Below are 27,321 nucleotides of genomic sequence, written 5' to 3'. Positions count from 1 at the left end.
TATGAACAATGCAAATTCCTGAAATGTAACAGGGCTTCCTAATGCTGAGAAAACATTTAGAAGAGCATCAGATCTTGAAAATGTGCTAATGAGCCACAAAGTCTGATTAAAGCAAAGGTGCAATGTTCCAAAAACATGTTTTGTGATTTAGATAAGTATGGCTTAGGTTTCATCATAGATGTGAGTACTTTAAAGGCAGAGTGTGCAAAGATAAGAAAGTCTCAGTAATAAAAACAATTCACAATAGCTCCTTACTAAGTTATTTTCAGAAGAAAGTGTTAAGATCTGAAAACTGTATAAAAAGGGAAAGAAAGAGAAAAGCAGGCCATTCACTCACTAAAAGATGAACTCTTAAGGTTTCATAACATAAAATGTGACATTTCAAATTATTTAATTTGATGATTATTTATAAATAATAAGCCCAAGTTATGAGCAGATGTGAACAAAGATGAACATCTTCTGTTAATTGTGGAGGATAGAATAGTTGGAAGTATTTTTCATAGACAATATCCCTCTGGGAGAGAAAATCCTCACATATTTCAGCTTTAGTTAAGATCAAACTGATCTAATTAGCATTTTCATCTAATTTATTGCTCAGAATTCCCTTTAGTGAGGCATGCTTTTGATAAATTTCAAGGAATGCTGTTTTCAGAAAAGTTTGAAATTAGACATATAAAACCAAAATGCGAAGCTTTTTAAGATAAGCCAAAACTTATCTTAAAAACTAAAATGACAAAATTGGAAAGTCATAAACTATATTGTTATGTTAATAAGAAGATATGACTTACACAGAATAACAGGATTATTCTATATTTTTGTATTTGGGGCACAGGACATAATTTACCTGGAGAATTTCAGTTAAAGTTACACACAACTAATTAGAGAAAAAAGGATTTCTCACTCTTATTACTGAATGATAATGCTGCCATGTTGGTTAGTTACCTTGTAAGGTCATTATAAATCATAGAGGTATTAAAAAAATATAATTAAATGTGTAAATAACTTTGTTCCATTTTTATTTTCTGATTTCAAATGATAAAAATTGATTATGAATGAGTGTTCCCACAACGCATTTCACACTCTGGACACTTTAGAATTTCACTTCCACTTCTTTGCATATGCAGATATGGACTCTACACTATGGATAATGAAACTATAAATTTAGTACCTCAGACAGGCATTGTGGTATTAGAATGTGTTCACAACACATTATCAATATGATTACAAAACAGAAGCAAGATGTAGGCACAATCTTGGTAGACTTTATCTAATTAATTTCCTATATGGCATTTTTCACTTGACTGAAAGGGGAACCACTGATGCATTCTTCTTTTTACTTACAATTCTATTCCCAGAAGGTAGAAAAAAAATCATATAATGCTGTACTTGATTTTGACCAATAAGAAAGAGCCAGTTAAATTTAATTTTAGGGAAGAGATGCCAAACTACTCTAACACAATTATATCCTTAAGCACACCTCATTGATAAAGCAACTACCGTGTACCCTATTTGTGACACCAGGGGCTTTTGAGGAATTAGTATTAGAAATATCATTATCAAGAGTTGCAAATACACCGCCTTCCTCTTTCCTTAGTATATCTTAAGCGTTTTATTGCTTTAGAAATATTTTCAAAGACATAATGAGAAAACTATCCATCAAGATTCATTAATGATTTCTGTATCAACATGCTAGAAAAAGATCAACATTAATCATCAGTTTCCTACAGGCTTTACTAAGCTTACCTTGTGGAACAGGTCTTCAGAACTATCCCTAGTGAAGGTTAAGAAAAGCTTATGTTTGTTAAGTAATTCCAAGGAGCAGCTTCCTCTTTTCCCAAATCACCCATCTTCAATTCCTTCTACCGCTTTCACAAAATAAGTATGTACATCCAAATTTAATACACCCTATATTTAACATGAAGAACAATTCTCTAGGTAGAATCAATGATTTAAGTAAAGACTTTCAAATATTTTAGGAATCATGGGTCCATGATCACCTCATGCTATGAAGTAATTAATAAAAAAAAAAAAATTCAACCTGAAGTTTTCACAGATCCTTTAGCCACCTCATGAGAAGGGCTGACTCATTGGAAAAGACTCTGATGCTGGGAGGGATTGAGGGCAGGAGGAGAAGGGGACGACAGAGGATGAGATGGCTGGATGGCATCACTGACTCGATGGACGTGAGTCTGAGTGAACTCTGGGAGTTTGTAATGAACAGGGAGGCCTGGCGTGCTGCGATTCATGGTGTCACAAAGAGTCGGACACGATTGAGTGACTGAACTGAACTGAACTGAAGGGATTTTTTGCAAGTAAAACTACTGCCATCATGACATAAAAATAGTTGGTTGTCCTCATTCAAATTGCACCCATTGTTTCTGAAATCATACGAATTCAAATGCTTCTTTGAATTTTCTGTAAGTTTCTTAACATTGTTAAAATAAGAATGCCGTTTAATGTGTGATTCAGAAACTAAGCATTTACTTGCTGATTTCAGAAAATATTAACTTGGGTGCCCCAACCAAAATGAAATCTTGGATCCATATTTCTTAAGTAATCAAAGATCATGTGAAAGAACAAAAGAGTGTTTTGCAGAGACTGGGAAATAAGGCAGAAAGCATTTCTCTGGAGACATAGGACAAGTTTACTCTGCTTAACCAAAGTAAACAAAAACCTGGGGTACCAATCATACAGCTAAAAGAGGGCTTGGAAGTTATAGCATACTTATCACATCTGGCCTAATTATATCTCCTAATAGCTCTAGCATTAATAAACATTCATATATGGCTAAAGTCTGTGAGTAATTTATAGAATGCATATATTTATAAAAAGTCCTTTTTCTCTGATGAATATATTTACTCCCCAGAGATAAATTTAAAATCACATGACTGCAGGATTTAAGCACCTATCAGATAACAGCAATCTATTTCAAAGCAAACTGCACAGACTGAGATTTTCTTTCCATATGTAAGAATATTTGGTAGCTATGTAGATGCAACTATTAGGAAGAGAGCCACTGTTATTTAGGACAGAGACTTACCAGTGCTTGTCAGAAAGTTCACGTTTCTCATCACACCTTCTGTGTAAGCCCCTGGCTCGTAACTGTCCATTTCACCTGTGACGATGTGAGCAACTCTTGCTGCCCGTCCTCGGATAGCACCTGCAGCTCGGTCTAGATTATCAGCATCCTGGTCTCTCAGGGCTATGATACATTTGTTGACATCTTCTAAGATATGGCTCTCTGTAAGTAAACAGATCATATTAGTTTAGTGGGTTTGTTTCATTTTGTTTTTTTAGTCACACAAATCTAGCATACTGTGCATGCTATGTCACTTCAATTTTGTTCAACTCTGTGTGACCCTATGGAATGTAGCTTGCCAGGCTCCTCTGTCCATGGGATTCTCCAGGCAAGAATATTAGAGTGGGTTGCCATGCCCTCCTCCAGGGGATCTTCCCAACCCAGGAACTGAACCCATGTCTCTTAAGTCTCCTGCACTGACAGGAGCGTTCCTTCCCACTAGCGACAATACTGTAATTCATGTTAATTTCTGGTTGCACACAAGGTACACATTGGGAATGAAGGGCACTGACAACTAAGAAGAAAAAATACAGACAATTCTGCTTATACCTTTTTAAAATAGCACAACTTGTAAAATAAAAACTTTGCATTTTTATCAGCAATTCTTATAGATTGCAACTGATTTTAGATTCTGATTCCAATAGATTAGATTTTAGATTTGAATGGTTTATAAATGTAAATTAAGGGAAAATTCTATATTAAAGCAAAATAAAATGTATAACTATGGAACACAATTCTAATAAAAGCAACACTATGCAGATTATGAAACTATACTAAATATAGAGACAGATAAAACTACAGCATTCCATTCAACTAATATTCATTGATGTAAGCTATTTAATACAACTATAGAAATCTTATAAATTAGGAAATGATGAAAACTGTGAAATATATAAATTTTATATTGTAAAGCAGCAACCTCACTACAACTGTGAAAAGACTCGTATATAAAGAGGGCTTTACAAAGATTGATTGACTTGAAGAAAATGAATCCCAGAGAAACTTGCTCACTCTAAAGAGTAGCTCCAGACCTCTTTCTCTCCTTCCTTCTTTGCATGATTAGTGCATGAAGAAAGCAGGGAGTTATTAGTATAGTACAACAATGTGGTTTTCTTTTTCCTATAAAATGATTAATTCTCCCAGACAAAACTAATGAGTGGAGCTGAGTAAACATGTGGAATATCAACAAGCATGGGCAATGATATTTCTAAGAATTTAAAAGGATATTAAAAGAATGGTTTCTGTCTTTATTAAATGAATACCCACCCAAAATATTTTAAGCCTCTATTACTTCAAAACATGCACAGAAAACAACAAAAAAGGCCTCAGTATTTTCCAGAACATATTGTTAACTTTCTCACTTTCTCTCTCCTCTCTGGACTTGCCGATTTTCTGCAGATAGGCTACAAAAGACAGGCATTCATAAAGCTATTTCTTTGCAGAGTCACACCTTCCTCTTACTGTGCAAAGCATAAAATCCAAACTATCAAAGAATATGGTCCCCAGTGAACTTCTAAGACTTGATGTCTACTATTCCTCTGCATGCCTTTTATGCTTGTTATATTTATTTTATAATTTTCCAAACCTGCCATAATTTTTCAAGCCTCTGTGCCAGTGAGCATATTAGAACCTTGACCAAGACTGCTCTTTTGGGTTTCTAGACCCAATTTCACTTGGGTCTGTATATGTGTTTGTGTGTGTAGGCTTTTCCACACTAACTAGCAACTCTCTGTACACCAACTGGGTGATCTGGAATTTAAATCAATTCCAACACTATCTACCTGGAGATGTGTTCTTCCCAGGTGGCTCTGACAGTAAAGAATCTGTCTGCAAAGGAGACCCGGGTTCAATCCCTAGGTCCAGAAGATGCCCTGGAGAAGGGAATGACAATTCACTCCAATATTCTTGCCTGGAGAATTCCATGGACAGAAGAGCCTGGCATATAGGAGTGCTACAGCCCATGGAGTCACAAAGAGTCGGACACGACTGAGTGACTAACACACATACACACACACACACACACACACATATCTGGAGAGAGCATCGGATTCCACAGGTTAAGGGTTTAGTCTCACAAGACTACAACTTTCCATCCCTACTACAGACACCAATCATAAGCCAAGATTTTTAGCTGTGCTTCTGAATAACTGCTACAAACTAAAGGTTCCCATGACCCCCTCCTCAGACTTCAGACACCCATCCAAGTTGAGGGTGTTACATGTATTTCTGACCAACTAGCTATAAATCAGAGGTTCCCACAACCTCCTTTTCAGACATGATTAATTTACTAGAGTAGCTCAAAAAACTCAGAGAAACATTTTACTGACTAGATGTAACTTTTATAACTCAGGAATGGCCAGACGGAAGAGAAGCAGAGAGTAAGGATAGAGAAAGACACAGAGTTTCCATGCCCTCTCCATGCACGTCACTTTCCCCAAATTTCCAAGGGTTCACCAACCTGGAAGCTCTCTAAACCCCATCATTTGGGGATTTTATGGAGGCTCTATTTCATAGGCTCAATTGATTAAATCATTGGCCACTGGAAATCAATTCAGCCTCCAGCCCTTTTACCCTTCCCAGAAGTAAAGAGGAGGAATTGAAACCTTCTAATCACATGGTTGGTTGCCCTGTCATTCAGCCTCCATCCTTGGGGGGGGTTCCTCAAAATCACTTCATTAACATACTAAAGACACGTTTATTGCTCTTATCACTTAGTGCATTCCAAGGGTTTTAGGAGCTTTGTGCCAGAAATAGGAAAATACTAAATCAGTCAGTTCAGTCTCTCAGTCCTGTCCAACTCTTTGTGACCCCATGGACTACAGTACACCACATCCCTATCCATCACCAACTCCTGGAGTTCACTCAAACTCATACACATTCAGTTGGTGATGACATCCAGCCATCTAATCCTCTGTTGTCCCCTTCTCCTCCTGCCTTCAATCTTTCTCAGAATCAGGGTCTTTTCCAATGAGGTGGTTCTTCACATCAGTTGGGCAAAATACTGGAGTTTCAGATTCAGCATCAGTCCATCCAATGAATATTCAGGATTGATTTCCTTTAGGATGGACTGGTTGGACCTTCTTGCTGTCCAAAGGACTCTAAAGAGTCTTCACCAACACCACAGTTCAAAAACATCGATTCTTTGGCACTCAGGTTTTTATACAGTCCAACTCTCACATCCTTACTTGACTACTGGGAAAACCATAACTTTGACTAAATGGACCTTAATAAGCTGTCTAGGTTGGTCATAACTTTTCTTAAAGGAGTGAGGTCTTTTAATTTCATGGCTGCAGTCACCATCTGCAGTGATTTTGAAGCCCCCCAAAATAAAGTCTGTCACTGTTTCCACTGTTTCCCCACCTATTTGCCATGAAGTGATGGGACCAGATGCCATGATTTTAGTTTTCTGAATATTGAGTTTTAAGCCAACTTTTTCACTCTTTTCTTTCACTTTCATCAAGAGACTATTTAGTTCTTCACTTTCTGCCATAAGGGTGGTGTCTGCATATCTGAGGTTATTGATATTTCTCCCAGAAATCTTGATTTCAGCTTGTGTTTCATCCAGCTCGGCATTTTGCATGATGTACTCTTCATATGTTAAATAAGCAGGGTGACAATATACAGCCTTGATGTACTCCTTTCCTGATTTGACCAGTCTGTTGTTCCATGTCCAGTTCTAACTGTTTCTTCCTGGACTGCATACAGATTTCATAGAGGCAGGTAGATGGTCTGGTTGGAGAAGGCAATGGCACCCCACTCCAGTACTTTTGCCTAGAAAATCCCATGAACGGAGGAGCCTGGTAGGCTGCAGTCCATGAGGTCGCTAGAGTCGGACATGACTGAGCAACTTCACTTTCACTTTTCACTTTCACGCATTGGAGAAGAAAATGGCAACCCACTCCAGTGTTCTTGCCTGGAGAATCCCAGAGACGAGGGAGCCTGGTGGGCTGCTGTCTACGGGGTCGCACAGAGTTGGACACTACTGAAGCAACTTAGCAGCAGCAGCAGCAGCAGATGGTCTGGTATTGCCATCTCTTGAAGAATTTTCCACCGAATGTTGTGTTCTACACAGTCAAAGGCTTTGGCATAGTCAATAAAGCAGAAATAGATGTTTTTCTGGAAATATCTTGCTTCTTTGATGATCCAAAGGATTTTGGCAATTTGATCTCTGGTTCCTCTGCCTTTATTCAATCCAGCTTGAACATCTGGAAGTTCATGGTTCAGGTACTATTGAAGCCTGACTTGGAGAATTTTGAGCTTTACTTTGCTGGCATGTGAGATGTGTGCAATTGTGCAGTAGTTTGAGCATCATTGGCATTACCTTTCTTTGGGATTGGAATGAAAACTGACCTTTTCAAGTCCTGTGGCCACTGCTGAGTTTTCCAAATTTGCTGCTATATTGAGTGCAGCACTTTAACAGCATCATCTTTTAGGATTTGAAATAGCTCAACTGGAATTCCATCACCTCCACTAGCCTAGTTCCTAGTGATGCTTTCTAAGGCAGACTTGATTTCGCATTCCAGGATGTCTGGCTCTAGTTGAGTGATCACACCATCATGATTATCTGGGTCATGAAGATCTTTTTTGTATAGTTCTTCTATATATTTTTTCCACCTCTTCCTAACAACTTCTGCTCCTTAGCTCCATATACTTTCTGTCCTTTATTGGCCCATCTCTACATGAAAACTTCCCTTGTTATCTCTAAATCTTGAAGAGATCTCTAGTCTTTCCCACTCTATTGTTTTCCTCTATTTCTTTGCACTGATCACTGAGAAAGGCTTTCTTATCTCTCCTTGCTATTCTTTGGAACTCTGTATTTAAATGGGTATATCTTTCCTTTTCTTCTTTGCCTTTTGCTTCTCTTCTTTTCATAGTTGTTTGCAAAGCCTCCTCAGACAACCATTGGCTGTCTTGCATTTCTTTTTCCTAGGGATGGTCTGGATCACTACCTCCTGTACAGTGTCATGAACTTTAGTCATAAGTTCTTCAGGCACTCTGTCTATCAGACCTAATCTCTTGAATCTATTTGCACTTCCACTGTATAGTCATAAGGGATATAATTTAGGTCATACCTGAATGGTCTAGTGGTTTTCCCTACTTTCCTCAATTTAAATCTGAATTTACCAATAAGGAGTTCATGATCTGAGCCACAGTCAGCTTCTGGTCTTGCTTTTGCTGACTGTATAGAGCTTCTCCATCTTTGGCTGCAAAGAATACAATCAATCTGATTTTGGTATTGACCATCTGGTGATGTCCATGTGTAGAGTCTTCCCTTGTGTTATTGGAAGAGGGTGTTTGTTATGACCTGTGCCTTCTTTTGGCACAACTCTATTAGCCTTTGCCCTGCTTCATTCTGTACTCCAAGGGGAAATTTGCCTGTTACTCCAGGTATTTCTTGACTTCCTACTTTTGTATTTCAGTCCCCTATAATGAAAATGACATCTTTTTTGAGTGTTAGTTCTAGAAGGTCTTGTAGGTCTTCATAGAATGATTCAACTTCAGCTTTCACAGCATTATTGGTCAGGGCATAGACTTGGATTACTGTGATACTGAATGGTTTGCGTTGGAAACGAACAGAGGTCATTCTGTCGTTTTTGAGATTGCATCCAAGTATTGCAGAGACATTACGTTGCCAACAAAAGTTCATCTAGTCAAGGCTATGGTTTTTCCTGTGGTCATGTATGGATGTGAGAGTTGGACTGTGAAGAAAGCTGAGCACTGAAGAATTGATGCTTTTGAACTGTGGTGTTGAAGAAGACTCTTGAGAGTCCCTTGGACTGAAAGGAGAGTCAACCAGTCCATGCTAAAGGAGATTAGCTCTGGATATTCTTTGGAAGGAATGATGCTAAAACTGAAACTCCAGTACTCTGGCCACTTCATGCGAAGAGTTGACTCATTGGAAAAGACTCTGATGCTGGGAGGGATTGGGGGCAGGAGGAGAAGGGGACAACAGAAGATGAGATGGCTGGATGGCATCACTGACTCGATGGACGTGAGTCTGAGTGAACTCTGGGAGTTGGTGATGGACAGGGAGGCCTGGCATGCTGCCATTCATGGGGTCACAAAGAGTCGGACACACCTGAGCGACTGAACTGAACTGAACTGCATTTCACACTCTTTTGTTAATTATGATGGCTACTCCATTTCTTCTAAAGGATTCTTGTCCACAGTAGTAGATATAATGATCACGTGAGTTAAATTCACCCATTCCAGTCCATTTTAGTTCGCTGATTCCTAACATGTCAATGTTCACTGCTGCCATCTCCCGTTTGACCACTTCCAATTTTCCTTGATTCATGGACCTAATGTTTCAGGTTCCTATGCAATATTGCCTTTTACAGCATTGGACTTTACTTCCATCCCCAGTTACATCCACAACTTGGTGTTGTTTTTGCTTTAGCTCCATTTCTTCATTCTTTCTGGAGTTATTTCTCCACTGATCTCCAGTAGCATATTGGGCACCTACCAACCTGGGGCCTTCATCTTTCAGTGTTCTATTTTTTTGCCTTTTCCTACTGTTCATGGGGTTCCCAAGGCAAGGATACTGAAGTGGTTGCCATTCCCTTCTCCAGTGGACCATGTTTTGTCAGAACTCTCCACCAGACCCAGCTGTCTTGGGTGGCGCTACACAGCATGACTCATAGTTTCATTGAGTTAGACAGGCTGTGGTCCACGTGATCAGATTGGTTAGTTTTCTGTGACTGTGGTTTTCAGTCTGTCTACCCTCTGATGGAGAAGGATAAGAGGGTTATGGAAGCTTCCTGATGGGAGAGACTGACTGATACATATTTCTTATTCCAAACCATAATAAAACAGTTGCCAATCCCCTCTGGCCTGCTTGCTCGTAGTACTCTTTAAATACACTAGTTAAATGCTCTGCCTCAGGACAGGCCAATTCAGTTCCATGATGTTTGGGTTTCACATAAAATAGTTTACATGTTTTCATTAGAGCTTCTTTCTGTGTTTTAGTGATGCACAAATGAAACTATTTCTCCAGTAGACTGGCAAATAGATACAAGTGCAGGAATTTTATCTTTTTCCTTGAGGTATCTAGCCCTTGGCACAGGACAAGGCATCTATTAGGATAATGTCTATTGAATGAATGAATGAATTCTTCTTATAAGATGCACCTGGGGATTGCAAATTATTTTGTCTAAATCCTAAATTATGGGTTATAAACATTGGTAGACACATTTCTGTAGCCTTAAATTTAGTCAGTTTAACCCATATTAAGGGCAGTAGTTCATTTGAATAAAAAAGATTAAGTACTGAAAACCTTCATTATAAATTCACTGGAGGTTTAACCTAATTTGTAGCATTCAGTTATGAATGTGTCATTAAGGCCTATAATAAATCCAGGCACAGTCCCATCTCAACAGAAAGCACATGTGTATCATCACCATCATGTTTCCCCTGGAACTGAAGTACAAGTATAAATGTGGAAGGCATAATAATTACCAGTTTTTAAGAAATCCACAGATGCACCCTTTAATGACACATTAAGAAACTGTTACTTTCCAAGTATGCTGGGAAGATTAAAGAAAAAAAAAAAACACAACATATATGTACTCAATAAATGTTTAATCTGTATTCACTATGGCTGCTTAATTTTAGATTGCAGAGCTGTTTTTGCCCAGTTCTATGAAAGTGAAAAGATATTTAGGAAAGAAAAAACATTGCTCATTCTTAGAAGATTAATGATCTAATAAACTCAGTAATTTCTGTTTAATTAAAGGTGAAATCATAGCTGTCATGAACTGTTTTTTTCTATGATATTGCACAGGAAAAATGCACAAAGAATATTCAGTAACAATGATTAAATGTTCACTTTTTCTATAAAACAAGGAGATATATACTTACAAATCATTTTATTGCTTTAAGCAGAGAATAAAAAAATACAATAAGAATTTTTCTGATTCATTTTTTCTTGGCCTTATAGAAGTTTTTGTGGTTACTGCTTTAGATTGAGCAACACAGTCAAAAGCCATGGTGTTAATTTTGGTGAAGAATTATAGAGGTAGAGTCAGATATGAAAATAAAAATCTTACATGAAAATATACAATGTAAAATAAGGGAAATAAATGACAAGAAGCATATAACAGATTTTATCTGAAGCAGTTATATTGAGAATGTTGGAGATGATGACTAAATGATCTTTTGAATTACTAATATTAAATATAGCACAGAAACATTAAGAAAGGTTTGCAAGATTTCCATTATTGTGACACTTTCCCACTATGCTGAATGTTTCACAAAATGCCAGCAACAATTATTTGCATGAAATGCTAAACACAGAGTGCCAGAAAAAGAAAAAGAAAAAAAAAAAGAATGGGCACCTCCCACATACACAGTAACTAAACATTAAGTTAATTTCTTAAAAACAATTATTTCTTTACTAGTCATATTTCAGGTGAATTTAAGTCATTAAAACGGCCTTCATGATAGCTGAAGGTTTTAGGTCTAGCATTATAACCCCACATCTCTAGCAAGGAAATAAAACACCAAATACTCTGTGAAAAACTTGCTACTGATGTATCTCTTAAGTCTTTGCTGTTGGCATGAGTTTCCTCTTTTGTTGTGGTTGTTTAGTCACTAAGCCATGTCTGACTTTTGTGACCCCATGGACTGAAGCCCTCCAGGCTCCTCTGTCCATGGGATTTTCCAGGTAAGAATATTGGAGTGGCCTGCCATTTCCTTCTTCAGGGGATCTTCACCTCCCAGGGATCCAATGTACATCGCCTACATTAGCAGGCAGATACTTTATTACTCGGAGAAGGCAATGGCACCACACTCCAGTACTCTTGCCTGGAAAATCCCATGGATGGAGGAGCCTGGTAGGCTGCAGTCCATGGGATCACTAGGAGTCCGACACAACTGAGTGACTTCACTTTCACTTTTCACTTTCATGCATTGGAGAAGGAAATGGCAACCCACTTCAGTGTTCTTGCCTGGAGAATCCCAGGGATGGGGGAGCCTGGTGGGCTGCCGTCTATGGGGTCGCACAGAGTCGGACACCACTGAAGTGACTTAGCAGCAGCAGCAACTTTAGCACTAAACCACCAGGGAAGCTCTTCTGACATATGAAAATCATTAGGAGTTCCACCTCCAAATTTACTTTTTTCTCAATTACAGGTGTACCTGGACTCAACAATTACATAATTTTTACGATAAGGTTTAAAAGAAAGAAAATGTTATTATAAAACAAGTATACTCAGCAACTGTTGACCCTTGAGCAATGTTGGGGTTAACTTGTATATAACTTGTAGCTGAGTCTCCACATCCCCAGTTCCTCTGCAGATTCAACAACTCTGGACAGTGTAGTACTGAGATATTTACTGTGATATTATTTGAAAATTATCCTTGTGTAAGTGGACCTGTGCAGTTCAAACCCATGTTTTTCAAGGGTCAACTGTATTATACATTTTGAAGGATTAGTTGAAGATATATCTTAATCGCTTTAGAGTGTCAGCTTAACATTTGATTTGGGGTGAGTGATGAAATGTCCTGAAGCACATTATTTTAAGAGTATAGAATTGCTGAACTACTAGCAATTTCTATCGCTCATTTTATAGCTATTCTGAGATGCAAAGGGTGATTTCTGTTTTGCTGGAAAACAGTAATAAACAGGGCAATAAAGGAACTGATCTTAGACTACAAGATATTTCATTTGTTGTAGACTTCTCTGGGTGACTCCATCTTTAGTCACTGCAGCAAGTATAGCCACAATAAAATTTTGAAATACACATAAATGCTTTCTATGATTTTTTAATTCTTTAGTTTTCTACAATTAAAATAGAACTTGCCTCAGGGAGAGTAGAAACAAACAAAATCCAGTGAGAAGTTAATTTACTGACTTTTTACCTCTAAAGCAGAATTGTATGAACCCATAGCCCAAAGAACAGACCTAAAGTGGAAGCACATTTCATTTGCAAAAGCATACTTATTTGAGGGGTTGTTGTCGTTCAGTTGCTCAGTCGTGTCTGACTCTTTGCGACCCCATGGGCTGCAGCACATCAGGTTTCCCTGTCCTTCACCATCTCCCAGAGCTTGCTCAAACTCATGTCCATTGAGAGGTAAAAGTTGCTTTACTTTAATTCCCAAAGCTGGGCTTTGAATAGATCAATGGTAAAACCTAAAGAGGTAGAGTGTCTGTGCTATAATCCATTGAATGGGGAATAATATACCACCAACGGTTTCTTCCCCTGATGGGTGCATATGTAAAACAAAATTCTGAGAAGAAAAGAAGAAAGAAAAGAATATTTTAATAAAGAGAAAACTTTTATTCTAAAGAGACTGTGTTTTAAGCCAAAAGAGGTTAGATTTCTTATATTGGCAAGATAAAGGTTCAGTTCAGTTCAGTCACTCAGTCATGTCTGACTCTTTGTGACCCCATGAATCGCAGCACGCCAGGCCTCCCTGTCCATCACCAACTCCCGGAGTTCACTCAGACTCCCGTCCATCGAGTCAGTGATGCCATCCAGCCATCTCATCCTCTGTCATCCCCTTCTCCTCCTGCCCCCAATCAGCATCACAGTCTTTTCCAACGAGCCAACTCTTTGAATGAGGTGGCCAAAATACTGGAGTTTCAGCTTTAGCATCATTCCTTCCAAAGAAATGCCAGGGCTGATCTCCTTCAGAATGGACTGGTTGGATCTCCTTGCAGTCCAAGGGACTCTCAAGAGTCTTCTCCAACACCACAGTTCAAAAGCATCAATTCTTTGGTGCTCAGCTTTCTTCACAGTCCAACTCTCACATCCATACATGACCACTGGAAAAACCATAGCCTTGACTAGATGGACCTTTGTTGATAAAGTAATGTCTCTGCTTTTGAATATGCTATATAGGTTGGTCATAACTTTCCTTCCAAGGAGTAAGCGTCTTAATTTCATGGCTGCAGTCACCATCTGCAATGATTTTAGAGCCCCCCAAAATAAAGTCTGACACTGTTTCCACTGTTAGCAACCCACTGTACATGAGCTCAGAGATTTAACTAATTTTAATTATAAGAAAATAAGTTTCCATTTTTTACACTTGGATCTATACCTGTAAATTTAAAATTTATTACATAGGCAACTACACAATAATTTTATTTTCTCTTTTAACAAAAACACATGAAGCTAAAAAGCTAATGGAAAACACCAGTATATGTTAAATTGCTGTTTGTGTATCTACCTAAAGGTGGCCAAAATTTCTTTTTAGTAAGATTTGATCTTGAAAATTGTTCTCCAAATTAACTACTATCCTACATAAAGATTTAGGCAAGTGCTATTTTGAGAATAAAGAACATGTATGTAGCTAAATGCAAAACCTTTTGAAAATTTGCATCTCTTTTCTACATCCTTAAAACCTTCCTCTATCTCCTTTCCTGAGACTATTATGATATGTTAGAAAATGTAGATTATATAGATGATAAATAGGCAAATCCCTATCTGTAAAAGGTTTAAAATCCAGTAACCAGAAAGAATTACTTTCTAACTTTTACAAAAATTTAATTGAAGTATATTTGATGTAAAATATTATAAAAGTTGCAGGTTTAGAATATTCTGATTTACAATTTTTAAAAATTTTACTCAATTTATAGTTTTTATAAAATACTGGTAAGAATTACTTTCTTTCATTGTCTTTTATTCTTCCCCAAAGATAATAGTCAAAATTATCCCTTCATCTTATCATTTTATCATCAAATTTTGTTAATATTTATTTAGTTTGTTAAATTTTAAAGTTTGCTCATATTCACTATAAGCCACTTATTCTTCATTGGACTTGAACCAGCTCAGACTTACTTGACACACTTCTGACAACAATGAAGAGAAACATAAAGATTGCTATTCCCAAACTAGTTCTTTACCAACTATACTTAAAGGAATTCTGAAGAATTTATTATCAAACAAGTATACTCAGCGACTGTTGACCCTTGAACAATGTTGGGGTTAACTTGACATCTTGTAGCTGAGTCTCCATATCCTCAGTTCTTCTGCAGATTCAACAAACCCCAGACAGTGTAGTACCTGACCTCAGACATTGTGAACCCAGCGTACCTGGCAGGTGTCTAATTCTCCAGCAGTGAGTATCTTTCTTCCACTCGCTATTTACTATTGGTTAGGAAATTTTACAATTCTGTAGATGCTCAATTTGTTTAAAAGAGATAGCAAAGCTAGTAATTCTTGGCCCATAGGATTGCAAATAAATTTTTGATAGAGATGGGAAGGATTTTTATGGAAAACAATACCCTAAAGCTTACATTTTTACTACTCTGTCAGACCATTAGCCAGTTTGTCTCGAAGATATTTTATTTAGCCATTCCTTCTTTAGCCAGTTCTCCTTAAACAAGCATTATTGTGTCTCCCAATAATAACTTGTAACACTTTAAATCTATAAAAATCTTGCTTTTGATTTTGAAAAATTATACTTTGTGTATTTTGTCTTGGTAGCTACCAATTTTTCAAGTATTTTTTCTATCCAGGGGAAAAATGTGAATGATAAATTAAATGTGGAATCATAAATCTACATGTAAGATGCAAAACTTTAAAACTCCTAGGAGAAAATCTAGGTTAACTTTGAATTTGGAAATGACTTTTTAAATACTACACCAAAAGTAAAAAAAAAAAAAAAAAAAAAAAGAAAGAAAAATTAAGAAAGTAGACTTAATAAAAATTTGAAACATCTCCTCTGTGAAAGGCACTGTTAAGTGAATGAAAAGGCAAGCCACAGATTAGGGGGGAAACAATTGCAAAATACATCTGCCAAAGGACTGGTATTCTAAATCTACAAAGAATTCTTAAAAATTCAACAATAAAAATAAAACGAAAATGTCTAAAAATGTTAGAATAAGATCTGACCAGACACCCAAAGAAAACATATAGATGAAAAGTAAGCATATGAAAATATGTTTAACATTACATATCATCAGGGAACTGCAATTAAAACAGTGAGATATGCAATTAAAACTGCAGAACTATTAGAATGACCAAAATTGAGAACCCTGAGATACCAAGTACTGAGAGATTCTGGACCAACAGGAACTCTTGTTCATTGCTGGTGGAAATGCAAAACTGTATGCCACTTTGAAAGCCAATTGGGCTTTTTTTTTTTTTAATAAAACCTAACAAGCTCTTAACATATGATCTAGCCATTGTGTTCCTTGGTATTTACTCAAATGAGTTGAAAGCTTACATCTACACAAAACCTTCACATGGATATTTATTGAAGTCTGGCTTATAATTACCAAAACTTGCAAGCAACCATTCTCTGTCAATAGTAGAATGGATAAGGAAACTGTTATACGTTGATACAGTGGAATATTAAATAGCAGTGAAAACAAATCAGCTATTCAAGATCAAGCTATAAAAAGACATGGGGGAAATTTAAATACATATTGATAATGAATTAAATCAATATGAAAAGGTTACATACTGTAGTATTTAAGCTATATTACATATTGGAAAAGGTTAAAACTACGGACACAGTGAAAAAAAAAAAAAATCAGTGATTGCCAGGGTTTCATTGGTAAAAAGGGAGGAATGAATAGATGGAACACAGGGGATTTTCAGCATAGTGAAACTATTCTCTGTGATACTGTTATGATGGATACATTTCATCATTACACTTGTAAAGTTCATAAAATTTATAACACAAAGTGAACCCTAATGTAAACTATATAATGTAATTAATAAATAAATACTGGGTCAACAATTCTAACAACAAAGAAGATTCTTCAGACATTCAGTATTCAGTGACAAGTCCACTTTAGACCTTTAACAAGCACTGTGTTTGGTTTCTAAACTGGAAGAAAACTATTAATGTTCAATCTTACATATTCAATATCATTCATAATTTATAAATATCTACAATTAATGTAACAGGAGTTTTGAACACTCTCCAACTTTCCAAGAATACAACTAAGAAAAAAATTTGATCCTTTCCCCAACTCTTTCTTAGCTTTTACACAGTAACACCTCTGATCACCAATTTGCTTTTTAACAAATAATTCTGGAAAGACTATTTTCAATAATGTGTACATGATAAACAACATATGCACATTATTTCATTAAATTCTTATAACAATTCTAAGGAATAGGTCTCTTACTTACATTTTTTTTAATTAATAAACCTTATTCTTAAGGGAAGTTTTACATTCATAGTAACATTGAGTAGGAAGTATGAAAGTTCCTACTTACCCTGTATCCACAGCCTCCCCAATATCAATATGCTCAACCAGAGTAGTATATTTTTTATAGTCCATGAATCACAATGACACATCATTATCACCCAATGCTCATACTTTAACACATTAGAGTTCACTCCTGTTATTTTACATTCCTTGGATCTGAACAAATGTATAATGACATATATCCACCATCATCGTATCCTACAGAACAGTTGCAGTGCCCTAAAAATTACTCTAACCATTCACCTATCCCCCTCAACCCCTGGCAACCACTGATCTTTTTATTTTCTTCATAGTTTTGATTCTTCAAAATGTCATATAATTGGAATCATGCACTATGTATCTTTCTCAGATTAATTTCTTTCATTTAGCAATACGCCCTTAAGTTTCCTCCATGGCTTGCTGGCTCATTTCTTTTTAAAACTGGATAATACTCCTTTGCTGGGATATGTCACAGTTTATTTATTCATTCACCTACTGAAGGACATGCTGATTGCATCCAGGTTTTGGCAATTATGAAAAAAAAGCTGCTATAAACATCTGTGTGCATGTTTTTGCATGGATGTAAGTTTTCATTTCATTTTGGTAATTACCAAGGAGTGTGATTTCTAGATCATATGGTGAGCATGCTTTTAGCTTTCTTAGAAACTGCCAAACTGCCTTCCAAAGTAGCTATACCACCTTACCTATCAGTTTTAAAGATGAAGAAATCAAGTCTTTGAGCAGAAATGCATCTTTCCAGAATTCATAGTTAAATTAATTGAGCCATAACTCAAAATCAAGTTTGTCTCACTTACTAAGGTCTTAGAAATACTAGGGTCTCATCTGACTTTAAAATATAGTAATTCTATAATTATATTATTCAGCTAACTTAAATGTACAATGGGAAGGAGAAATTGTAGACTTAAAATATTTTCTAAATTTTATAAAAATGTTGCAAAAGTTTGTTATTCTACTATATAACTGAATGCATTAAGTTTTCACATTAATTCTAATTGGGAATGAAATATAATCTAAGCATATTTAGAGGGATACTTTTAATTCTATAAAGCTCACATGGCCAGTGCTCTAGTAATGTCAATATTTGGGATCTGTATAGGGACATTGGCTTCCCTATAGATTCAGACAGTAAAGAATCTGCCTGCAATGTGGGAGACCCAGGTTTGATCCCTGGGTTGGGAAGATCCCCTGCAGAAGAGTACCTGCTCTAGTACTCTCGCCTGGAGAATTCCATGAAGAGGGAACCTGAAGCATTCTAGAGACATTAACGGAGAAGATAGCCATAGAACAAGAAATTTGCAAATGCAGTTTAATGCCTTGGCCATTTGGCTATTCTGATGTCAGAGCAAAAGTCCAGGTTATTGCATTTTATGCTGCATTTATCTTGACAAAATTGACAGAAAAAGTAAACCAAACCTTAGGTTTTCTCATTCAATCCTTACTTTCTTGCACTGACTCCCCCTAGACTGAATTCTTGCTTAATTGTCCCACTGCTTCTCCTCCCATAGATCAGGAACACATTAACATCTAATATCAAAGTACTGAGTTAAAAAAAAAAAAAAATGCTTTGAGGATATTACCAGACTGAACATCAGGACTGTCAGCAGGAACAGACAGTAGTGAGCAATTCTCCCATATTATGCAATAAAACCATTCAATTTCTGCACATTGGATGCTAAAGTTGGATCCTTCTGTTGCTGGATACCCTTTTAAGGAAAACAGTCAGTGCTCATTTGGGTGATATTCCTTGCTTATAGTTCAAAATGCAGAACAACTTAGGTGCCTAACTGTGGAGTTTTTAATTTTGGGCACAGAGAGAAGAAATCCTGAATGATTTTTAATGACTTCCTTGAGGTATATGAAACATGTAGTAGGACAGAAACTCAAAGAATAAAGTACATAAAATTGCAAATATACAGAAAAAAATGATTAACAAATGAGTGGTTTGTAACCTGGAAAAATAAATGTAAATAATATGTATTTTTTTCTTTCCTTATTTTTCCAGAATATTAAGTATGTAATTTGATTGCTTCAATCACTTTCTAAAAACATTTTTCATATTAAAAGAAAAAAGGGGGTAACAATTAAAAAGAAAAAAATGAGGGTAACAATAAAAAGGACAAGGCTGTTATTGGATATACACCTTAGGGAAGTTCATTTTCCTAGTCAGAACCTTTATTTTAAGCTCAGTCACAATGTTCTTTGGTTGAACTTTATATTTCTCTTATATTTTTCTCTCAGATGCACAAAAATTTACAAAGCAGACTTCATGAAATAAATTTTCTTTCTCAGTCATTAATAACTGCTTCATGGAACCTATTAAAATACAGAATTTACTATGCATGTGGATAAGACTATGAGGTTAGAAGCCAATACAAGGTGTGATTTCCAATCCCCAAATTGCTGTTATTCACAAAATATTCTGGATCAGCATGATTTTTTTAAAACAATATTGAAATCCCTACAAAACTACAGGTAGTTGGACAGTAAATTATAAGGACTGATAAAAAGCGAAGGGTAAAACAAACGTTTCCCAAGCGGTGCTAGTAGTAAAAATCCACCTGCCAATGCAGTAGACAAGACGCAAGAGATGTGAGTTTAATCCCTGGGTTGGGAAGATCTCCTGGAGTAGGAATTGGCAACCCACTCCAGTTTTCTCATCTAGAAAATTTTATGGACAAAGGAGCCTGGCTGGCTACAGTCCTTTGGGTCACAAAGAGTCAGACACGACTGAGTGACTGAGCACCCAAAACATACTGTTTATAAAAATAGGTACCATCTTCCAGGGAATGAAATATACTTCATATCAACTCAGATTTCTAAAGTGTCTGTGTCTATTTTTTTAAACTTTTTAAAATTTCATATTGGAGTACAGTTGATTAACAATGTTGTGTTCGTTTCAAGTATACAGTAAGGTGATTCAGTTATACATATACACATATCTATTCTTTTTCAAATTCTTTTCCCAATTAGGTTGTTACAGAATATTGAGAAGAATTTCCTGTGCTGTACAGTAGAAGGTCCTGTCACTTATCCATTTTAAAAATAGCAGTCTGTGGCTTCCCTGGTGGCTCAGTGATAAAGAATCCACCTGTCAATGCAGGAGGCACGGTTTTGATTTCTGGTCCGGGAAGATCCCACATGAAAAAGCAAATAAATTCATGTGCCACAACTACTGAACCTGTACTCTAGAACCCAGCAAACACAACTACTGAGCCCATGTGTCACAACTACTGAAGCCTGTGTGTCCTAGAGCCTCTGCTCTGCAGCAGGAGAGCCACTGCAATGAAAAGCCCACACGTTGAAACTAGAGAGGAGCCCCTGCTCACTGCAACTAGAGAAAGCCTGTGCAGCAACAAAGATCCAGCACAGTCAAAAATAATAAATAAATAAGTAAATTAAAAAAAATAGCAATGTGTACATGTCAATCTCAAACTCTCTGACTATCCCTTCCCTAACATTTCATCCCTTTGTAAACATAAGTTCGTTTTCTAAGTCTGATCCTGCAACCTCATTCCTGGGCATATATCCAGTGAAGAACATAATCCAAAAGGATACATGCACTCCAATCTTCATTGCAGTGCTATTTACAACAGCCAAGACATAGAAGTAACCTAAATGTTCATCAACAGAGAAATCAATAAAGAAGATGTGGTACATATACACAATGGAATATTACTCAGCCATTATAAAGAATGAAATAATGCAATTTGCAGCAACATAGATGGATTTTGAGATTATCGAACTGAGTAAAGTAAGTCAGAGAAAGAGAAAGATCATATGATAGCATTTAAATGCAAAATCTTTAAAAAATGATACAAATGAACTTTGTATGTGTGTATTATTTACTGCTACATGGAATTTCTTCATGAAATTCTTACAATGCAATCTAGAAGATTCTGCAATATATCCAACTCATAACCATCATTTAACCTCTGAACTATTTCCCAATGTCAACAGTATCAATAACTTTTCTCTAAAGAGTTCTCTTTTTCTTGTTGTATTACATATTTATATGCTGTTATTTGATTTTCTAATTTAACTCTGAAAAATACACTGAATCCAAAATCTTATTGTATAAACAATGATTTATTCACATATTAAAAGAACACTAAAAATCTCTTTTGGTTAGATCTAGTTTTTTTTCTTTCTTTCTCCTAATAGGCAAGATGTAATTTGGCAGAAATAATTAACAATGCAACTTACAGGACTTAATTTTAAATGTATTGAGAGCTCTAAGTGAAACTAGATGAATTAAAATATCAACAGAATGATTATAAGGTTTTCACCTTAATTATAAGTTGGGTATCCACATGATAGTGATATCTAAAGTTGATGACACGTATTAACACATTGTAAATAGACCCAGTTTATGGAAATGCTATGGAAAACCTAACTAATTAAAAGGTAAAAAAGCCCTTTAAAATTATTTTCTGTGACAGATACAGAAATAAGATATATTTATGAGCAGTTTAGCAATGGCAAACAACAAATCACTTGAATAGCTATTAAACATGTTAGAGAAATAAATTTACTCTTTGATATATGCAATGGATTGGTAGAGTGAGGTCAGAAGATGACAGTCCCAAAATTATTATTCTCAAAGAAATTCCTTTTCTAGTAAGCCAAAATGCCCTCCTGTACATATGTAGATTCATGAATTTATGTCAGAATAAAATTTAAACTGCACTTAATGATTGAAATAAATGCCAATGAGTTCATTTTATAATGCACACTAAACATTGGTGAATATAAATACCTTTATTTGTTGAAATGTTTTAAAAATTTAGGAAGTTTATAAAATTTCATTAAAGGATGCTTATGTGCTAATTTTAGTGGAAAAATCAGGCTTTAAATCTATTCAAATAGCATTTTTTAAAAAATGTTTATATATTTGTTTATAATATAGTGTATCATTACACATCTTTCCAGAAAAAATGTGGAAAGACATTTCCAAGCTCCTAACAGTAGCTTTTAATAGGTAGCTGCATTATGGATAATTTTTATTTTTTGTAAAGCATTTAGTTTTTGTAAAATAATACTATATGTCACAATATATGTCTTGTCATTTTAATGATTGTCATTTTAAATCATGTTCTCTCTCTAATTAACAATGTTATTAAAGAGCAAACCTCAATAGGTAAAATTTAGATAACTCAGGACACCACCAACTGTTAATGACTACATATTGCTGAAGTCAATATACACCTGATGCCCCCCAATAAACCTTAACACCATTATTTTTCCAGGATTACTTTTGCTCTCTCATTCTGCCTGAAAACCAGTAATAACTGTAAGCAGGTATTTTAAAAATTCCTTTATACAATGATTATTTATAGAGTTTCTACAACTAGATATTTTGCCATGTAAAGGAGATGACAAGATAAATAAGTTACTGTCTTTGCTTCAAAAGAATTCACAGTCTAATGACAGAAATAAGCATGTAAACAAATAACTACAAGAAACATGATTAGTTTCAGACATGTGTAAGAATGATTAGAACATTTCCTTTCTCTATAATGCACTTCTTTTTGTTTGTACATCATTGCATTATATATTGATACCATGGATTGCTCCACTGAGATCAGATTGATAAAATGATTATGTCTGGGTCTTTTTTAAGTTCATTGTATATTTACATGTTCCTTGATGACTATGAAAGTAGAGGTGTAGTAATTTTCCTATCAAAATGATATGTATATGATCAACAGTCTCTAATGTCTCCAACTATGAGAGTTTGAAGACAAGTAACTGATATTCTGTTCTATTCATTGCTAGCATGATACCTATATAAAAAATGAAAAATTATTCAAAAGGGGTTTTATTGGGAGAATTTTATGCTACATAACCAATTCATACTGTTCATGGGGTTCTCAAGGCAAGAATACTGAGGTGGTTCGCCATTCCCTTCTCCAGTGGACCATCTGGTGTCCACTGCTCTAACGGACCATCTGGTCCACTGGAGAAGGGAATGGCAAACCACTTCAGTATTCTTGCCCTGAGAATCCCATGAACAGTATGAAAAGGCAAAATGATAGGATATTGAAAGAGGAACTCCCCAGGTCGGTAGGTGCCCAATATGCTACTGGAGATCAGTGGAGAAATAACTCCAGAAAGAAAGAAGGAATAGAGCCAAAGCAAAAACAATACCCAGTTGTGGTTGTTACTGGTAATAGAAGCAAGGTCCAATGCTATAAAGAGTAATATTGCATAGGAACCTGGAATGTTAGGTCCATGAATCAACGCAAATTGGAAGTGGTCAAACAGGAGATGGCAAGAGTGAACGTCGACATTCTAGGAATCAGTGAACTAAAATGGACTGGAATGGATGAATTTAAATCAGATGACCATTATATCTACTACTGCAGCAGGAATCCCTTAGAAGAAATGGAGTAGCCATCATGGTCAACAAAAGAGTCCAAAGTGCAATACTTGGATGCAATCTCAAAAACGACAGAATGATCTCTGTTTGTTTCCAAGGCAAACCATTCAATATCACAGTAATCCAAGTCTATGCCCCAACCAGTAATGCTGAAGAAGCTGAAGTTGAACGGTTCTATGAAGACCTACAAGACCTTTTAGAACTAACAGACAAAAAAGATGTCCTTTTCATCATAGGGGACTGGAATGCAAAAGTAGGAAGTCAAGAAACACCTGGAGTAACAGGCAAATTTGGCCTTGGAATACGGAATGAAGCAGGGCAAAGGCTAATATGTTTTGCCAAGAGAACGCACTGGTCATAGCAAACACCCTCTTCCTATAACACAAGAGAAGACTCTATACATGGACATCACCAGATGGCCAACCCCGAAATCAGATTGATCATATTCTTTGCAGCCAAAGATGGAGAAGCTATATACAGTCAGCAAAAACAAGACCAGGAGCTGACTGTGGCTCAGATCATGAACTCCTTATTGCCAAATTCAGATTTAAATTGAAGAAATTAGGGAAAACCACTAGACCATTCAGGTATGACTTAAATCAAATCCTTTATGCTTATACAGTAGAAGTGAGAAATAGATTTAAGTGACTAGATCTGATAGATAGAGTGCATGATGAACTATGGAAGGAGGTTCATGACATTGTACAGGAGACAGGGATCAAGACCATCCCAGTGGAAAAGAAAAGCAAAATAGCTGTCTGATGCGGCCTTACAAATAGGTATGAAAAGAAGAGAAGAGAAAAGCAAAGGATAAAAGGAAAGATATAAGCATCTGAATGCAGAGTTCCAAAGAAGAGCAAGGAAAGATAAGAAAGCCTTCCTCAGCGATCAATGCAAAGAAATACAGGAAAACAACAGAATGGAAAAGACTAGAGATCTCTTCAAGAAAATTAGAGATACCAAGGGAACATTTAATGCAAAGATAGGCTCGATAAAGGGCAGAAATGGCATGGACCTAACAGAAGCAGAAGATATTAAGAAGAGGTGGCAAGAATACACAGAAGAACTGTACAAAAAAAGACGTTCACGACCAAGATAATAATGATGGTGTGATCACTCACCTAGAGCCAGACATCCTGGAATGTGAAGTCAAGTGGGCCTTAGAAAGCATCACTACGAACAAAGCTAGTGGAAGTGATGGAATTCAGGTTGAGTTATTTCAAATCCTGAAAGATGATGTTGTGAAAGTGCTTCACTCAATATGCCAGCAAATTTGGAAAACTTAGCAGTGGCCACAGGACTGGAAAAGGTCAGTTTTCATTCCAATCCCAAAGAAAGGCAATGCCAAAGAATGCTCAAACTACCGCACAATTGCACTCATCTCATATGCTATTAAAGTAATGCTCAAAATTCTCCAAGCTAGGCTCCAGCAATATGTGAACCATGAACTTCCAGATGTTCAAGCTGGTTTTAGAAAAGGCAGAGGAACTAGAGATCAAATTGCCAACATCTGCTGGATCATGGAAAAAGGAAGAGAGTTCCAGAAAAACATCTACTTCTGCTTTTTTGACTATGCCAAAACCTTTGACTGTGTGGATCGCAATAAACTGTGGAAAATTCTGAAAGAGATGGGAATACCAGATCACCTGACCTGCCTCTTGAGAAACCCATATGCAGGTCAGGATGCATCAGTTAGAACTGGACATGGAAAAACAGACTGCTTCCAAATAGGAAAAGGACTACATCAAGGTTGTATATTGCCACCCTGCTTATTTAACTTATATGCAGAGTACATCATGAGAAACGCTGGACTGGAAGAAGCACAAGCTAGAATCAAGATTGCCGGGAGAAATATCAATAACCTCACATATCCAGATGACACCACCCTTAAGGCAGAAAGTGAAGAGGAACTAAAAAACCTCTTAATGAAAGTGAAGGAGGAGACTGAAAAAGTTGGCTTAAAGCTCAACATTCAGAAAACTAAGATCATGGCATCCAGTCCCATCACTTCATGGGAAATAGATGGGGAAACAATGGAAACAGTGTCAGACTTTATTTTGGGGAGCTCCAAAATCACTGCAGATGGTGATTGCAGCCATGAAATTAAAAGTTGCTTACTCCATGGAAGGAGGGTTATGACCAACCTAGATAGCACATTGAAAAGTAGAGACATTACTTTGCCAACAATGGTCCATCTAGTCAAGGCTGTGGTTTTTCCAGTAGTCATGTATGGATGTGAGTGTTGGACTGTGAAGAAAGCTGAGCACCAAAGAATTGATGCTTTTGAACTATGGTGTTGGAGATGACTCTTGAGAGTCCCTTGGACTGCAAGGAGATCCAACCTGTCCATCCTAAAGGAGATCAGTCCTGGGTGTTCTTTGGAAGGACTGATGCTAAAGCTGAAAATCCAGTACTTTGGCCACCTCATGCGAAGAGTTGACTCATTGGAAAAGACTCTGATGCTGGGAGGGATTGGGGACAGGAGGAGAAGGGGACAACAGAGGATGAGATGGCTGGATGGCATCACCGATCCGATGGACATGAGTTTGAGTGAACTCTGGGATTTGGTGATGGACAGGGAGGCCCAGAGTGCTGCGATTCATGGGATCGCAAAGAGTGGGACACAACTGAATGACTAAACTGAACTAAACTGAACCAATCCATAAATACTATTTCATTAGGTACTCATTTATTGTTGAAAGTCCAACGTGAAGTCTCTCAGTATTGTCCAACTCTTTGGGACCCCATGGACTGTAGCCTATCAGGCTCCTCCCTCCATGTGATTTTCCAGGCCAGAGTACTGGAGTAGGTTGCCATTTCCTTCTCCAGGGGATCTTCCTGACCCAGGGATCAAATGCTGGTCTCCCGCATTGCAGGTTTTTTTTTTTTTCTCTTTGTACAATTTAATTGTCTTTAGGTGCCTCTGTACAATGTGAAAAGTACCATCCATGTTATTTGTGTGTGGACATCTTAGTTCAGCTTAGATAGGATAAAGGAAAAGAGAGGCATAGAAATTTTAAAACTTATGGGGAGGGAGGAGGGAGGAGAGTTCAGGATGGGCAACACATGTATACCTGTGGCAGATTCATTCTGATATATGGCAAAACCAATACAATATTGTAAAGTTAAATTAAATAAAATAAAAAAATAAAGATAAGAAAAACTTAGTTCTTTTTTCCTCCTTCTGTGCTCAGGAACAAGTTTTGTATCATACAGAAACTTCCAAAGTACAAATTGGCATGGATAGCAGTCATGTCCAATAATTACAATAATTCCATGGGACGGGTACATTCTATCTACAAAGTATTGCAGTTAAAAGAAAATTTTGCCAAGATTCAAACATGATGAAAGACAGTAGCAAATGGCATAAACACTCATATAATAAAGATCACAGTAGGGAAAGCTAGTAGAGGTACTATAATGAAATCAATGATAATAAAATGAAGAAGAAAGGGAAAATGACAGCAAAAACTGCTGATAATAATGAGGTAAACAGATAAAAATATGAAACAAACACACAGTGTTTTTCATGCCAAGTCTAAATAAAAAGCAGAAAAATAAAGTCTTCAAGATCATAAATAAAGATATGAGGTTTTTTTAAAAAAGTGCACACAGCTCAGTTGGCCTACACTGCTTATTCTCCTTTCAGTTCTAAACCTCCACTGTCAGATCATCCAATCAAACCATCTTAAA

The 27,321-nt window shown here is 36.5% G+C and overlaps 1 protein-coding gene across 5 annotated transcripts in view; it reads right to left on the bottom strand.

Annotated features, from left to right (window-relative positions):
• Positions 1-27,321, bottom strand: part of CTNNA3 (catenin alpha 3) — a 1,958,943-nt gene that overhangs the window by 496,739 nt on the left and 1,434,883 nt on the right. For all 5 annotated transcript variants that reach the window (XM_070364862.1, XM_070364864.1, XM_070364866.1 and 2 more), the window contains one exon: positions 3,041-3,241. In XM_070364862.1, the coding sequence (XP_070220963.1) occupies positions 3,041-3,241 (201 nt within the window). The remainder of the gene's footprint in view (positions 1-3,040; positions 3,242-27,321) is intronic.

The sequence above is a fragment of the Bos mutus genome, chromosome 28 (assembly GCF_027580195.1).
Source record: "Bos mutus isolate GX-2022 chromosome 28, NWIPB_WYAK_1.1, whole genome shotgun sequence".
Taxonomy (NCBI): domain Eukaryota; kingdom Metazoa; phylum Chordata; class Mammalia; order Artiodactyla; family Bovidae; genus Bos; species Bos mutus.
The sequence above is the reverse complement of the archived record's forward strand: the minus strand, read 5'-3'. Positions and strand labels throughout refer to the sequence as shown.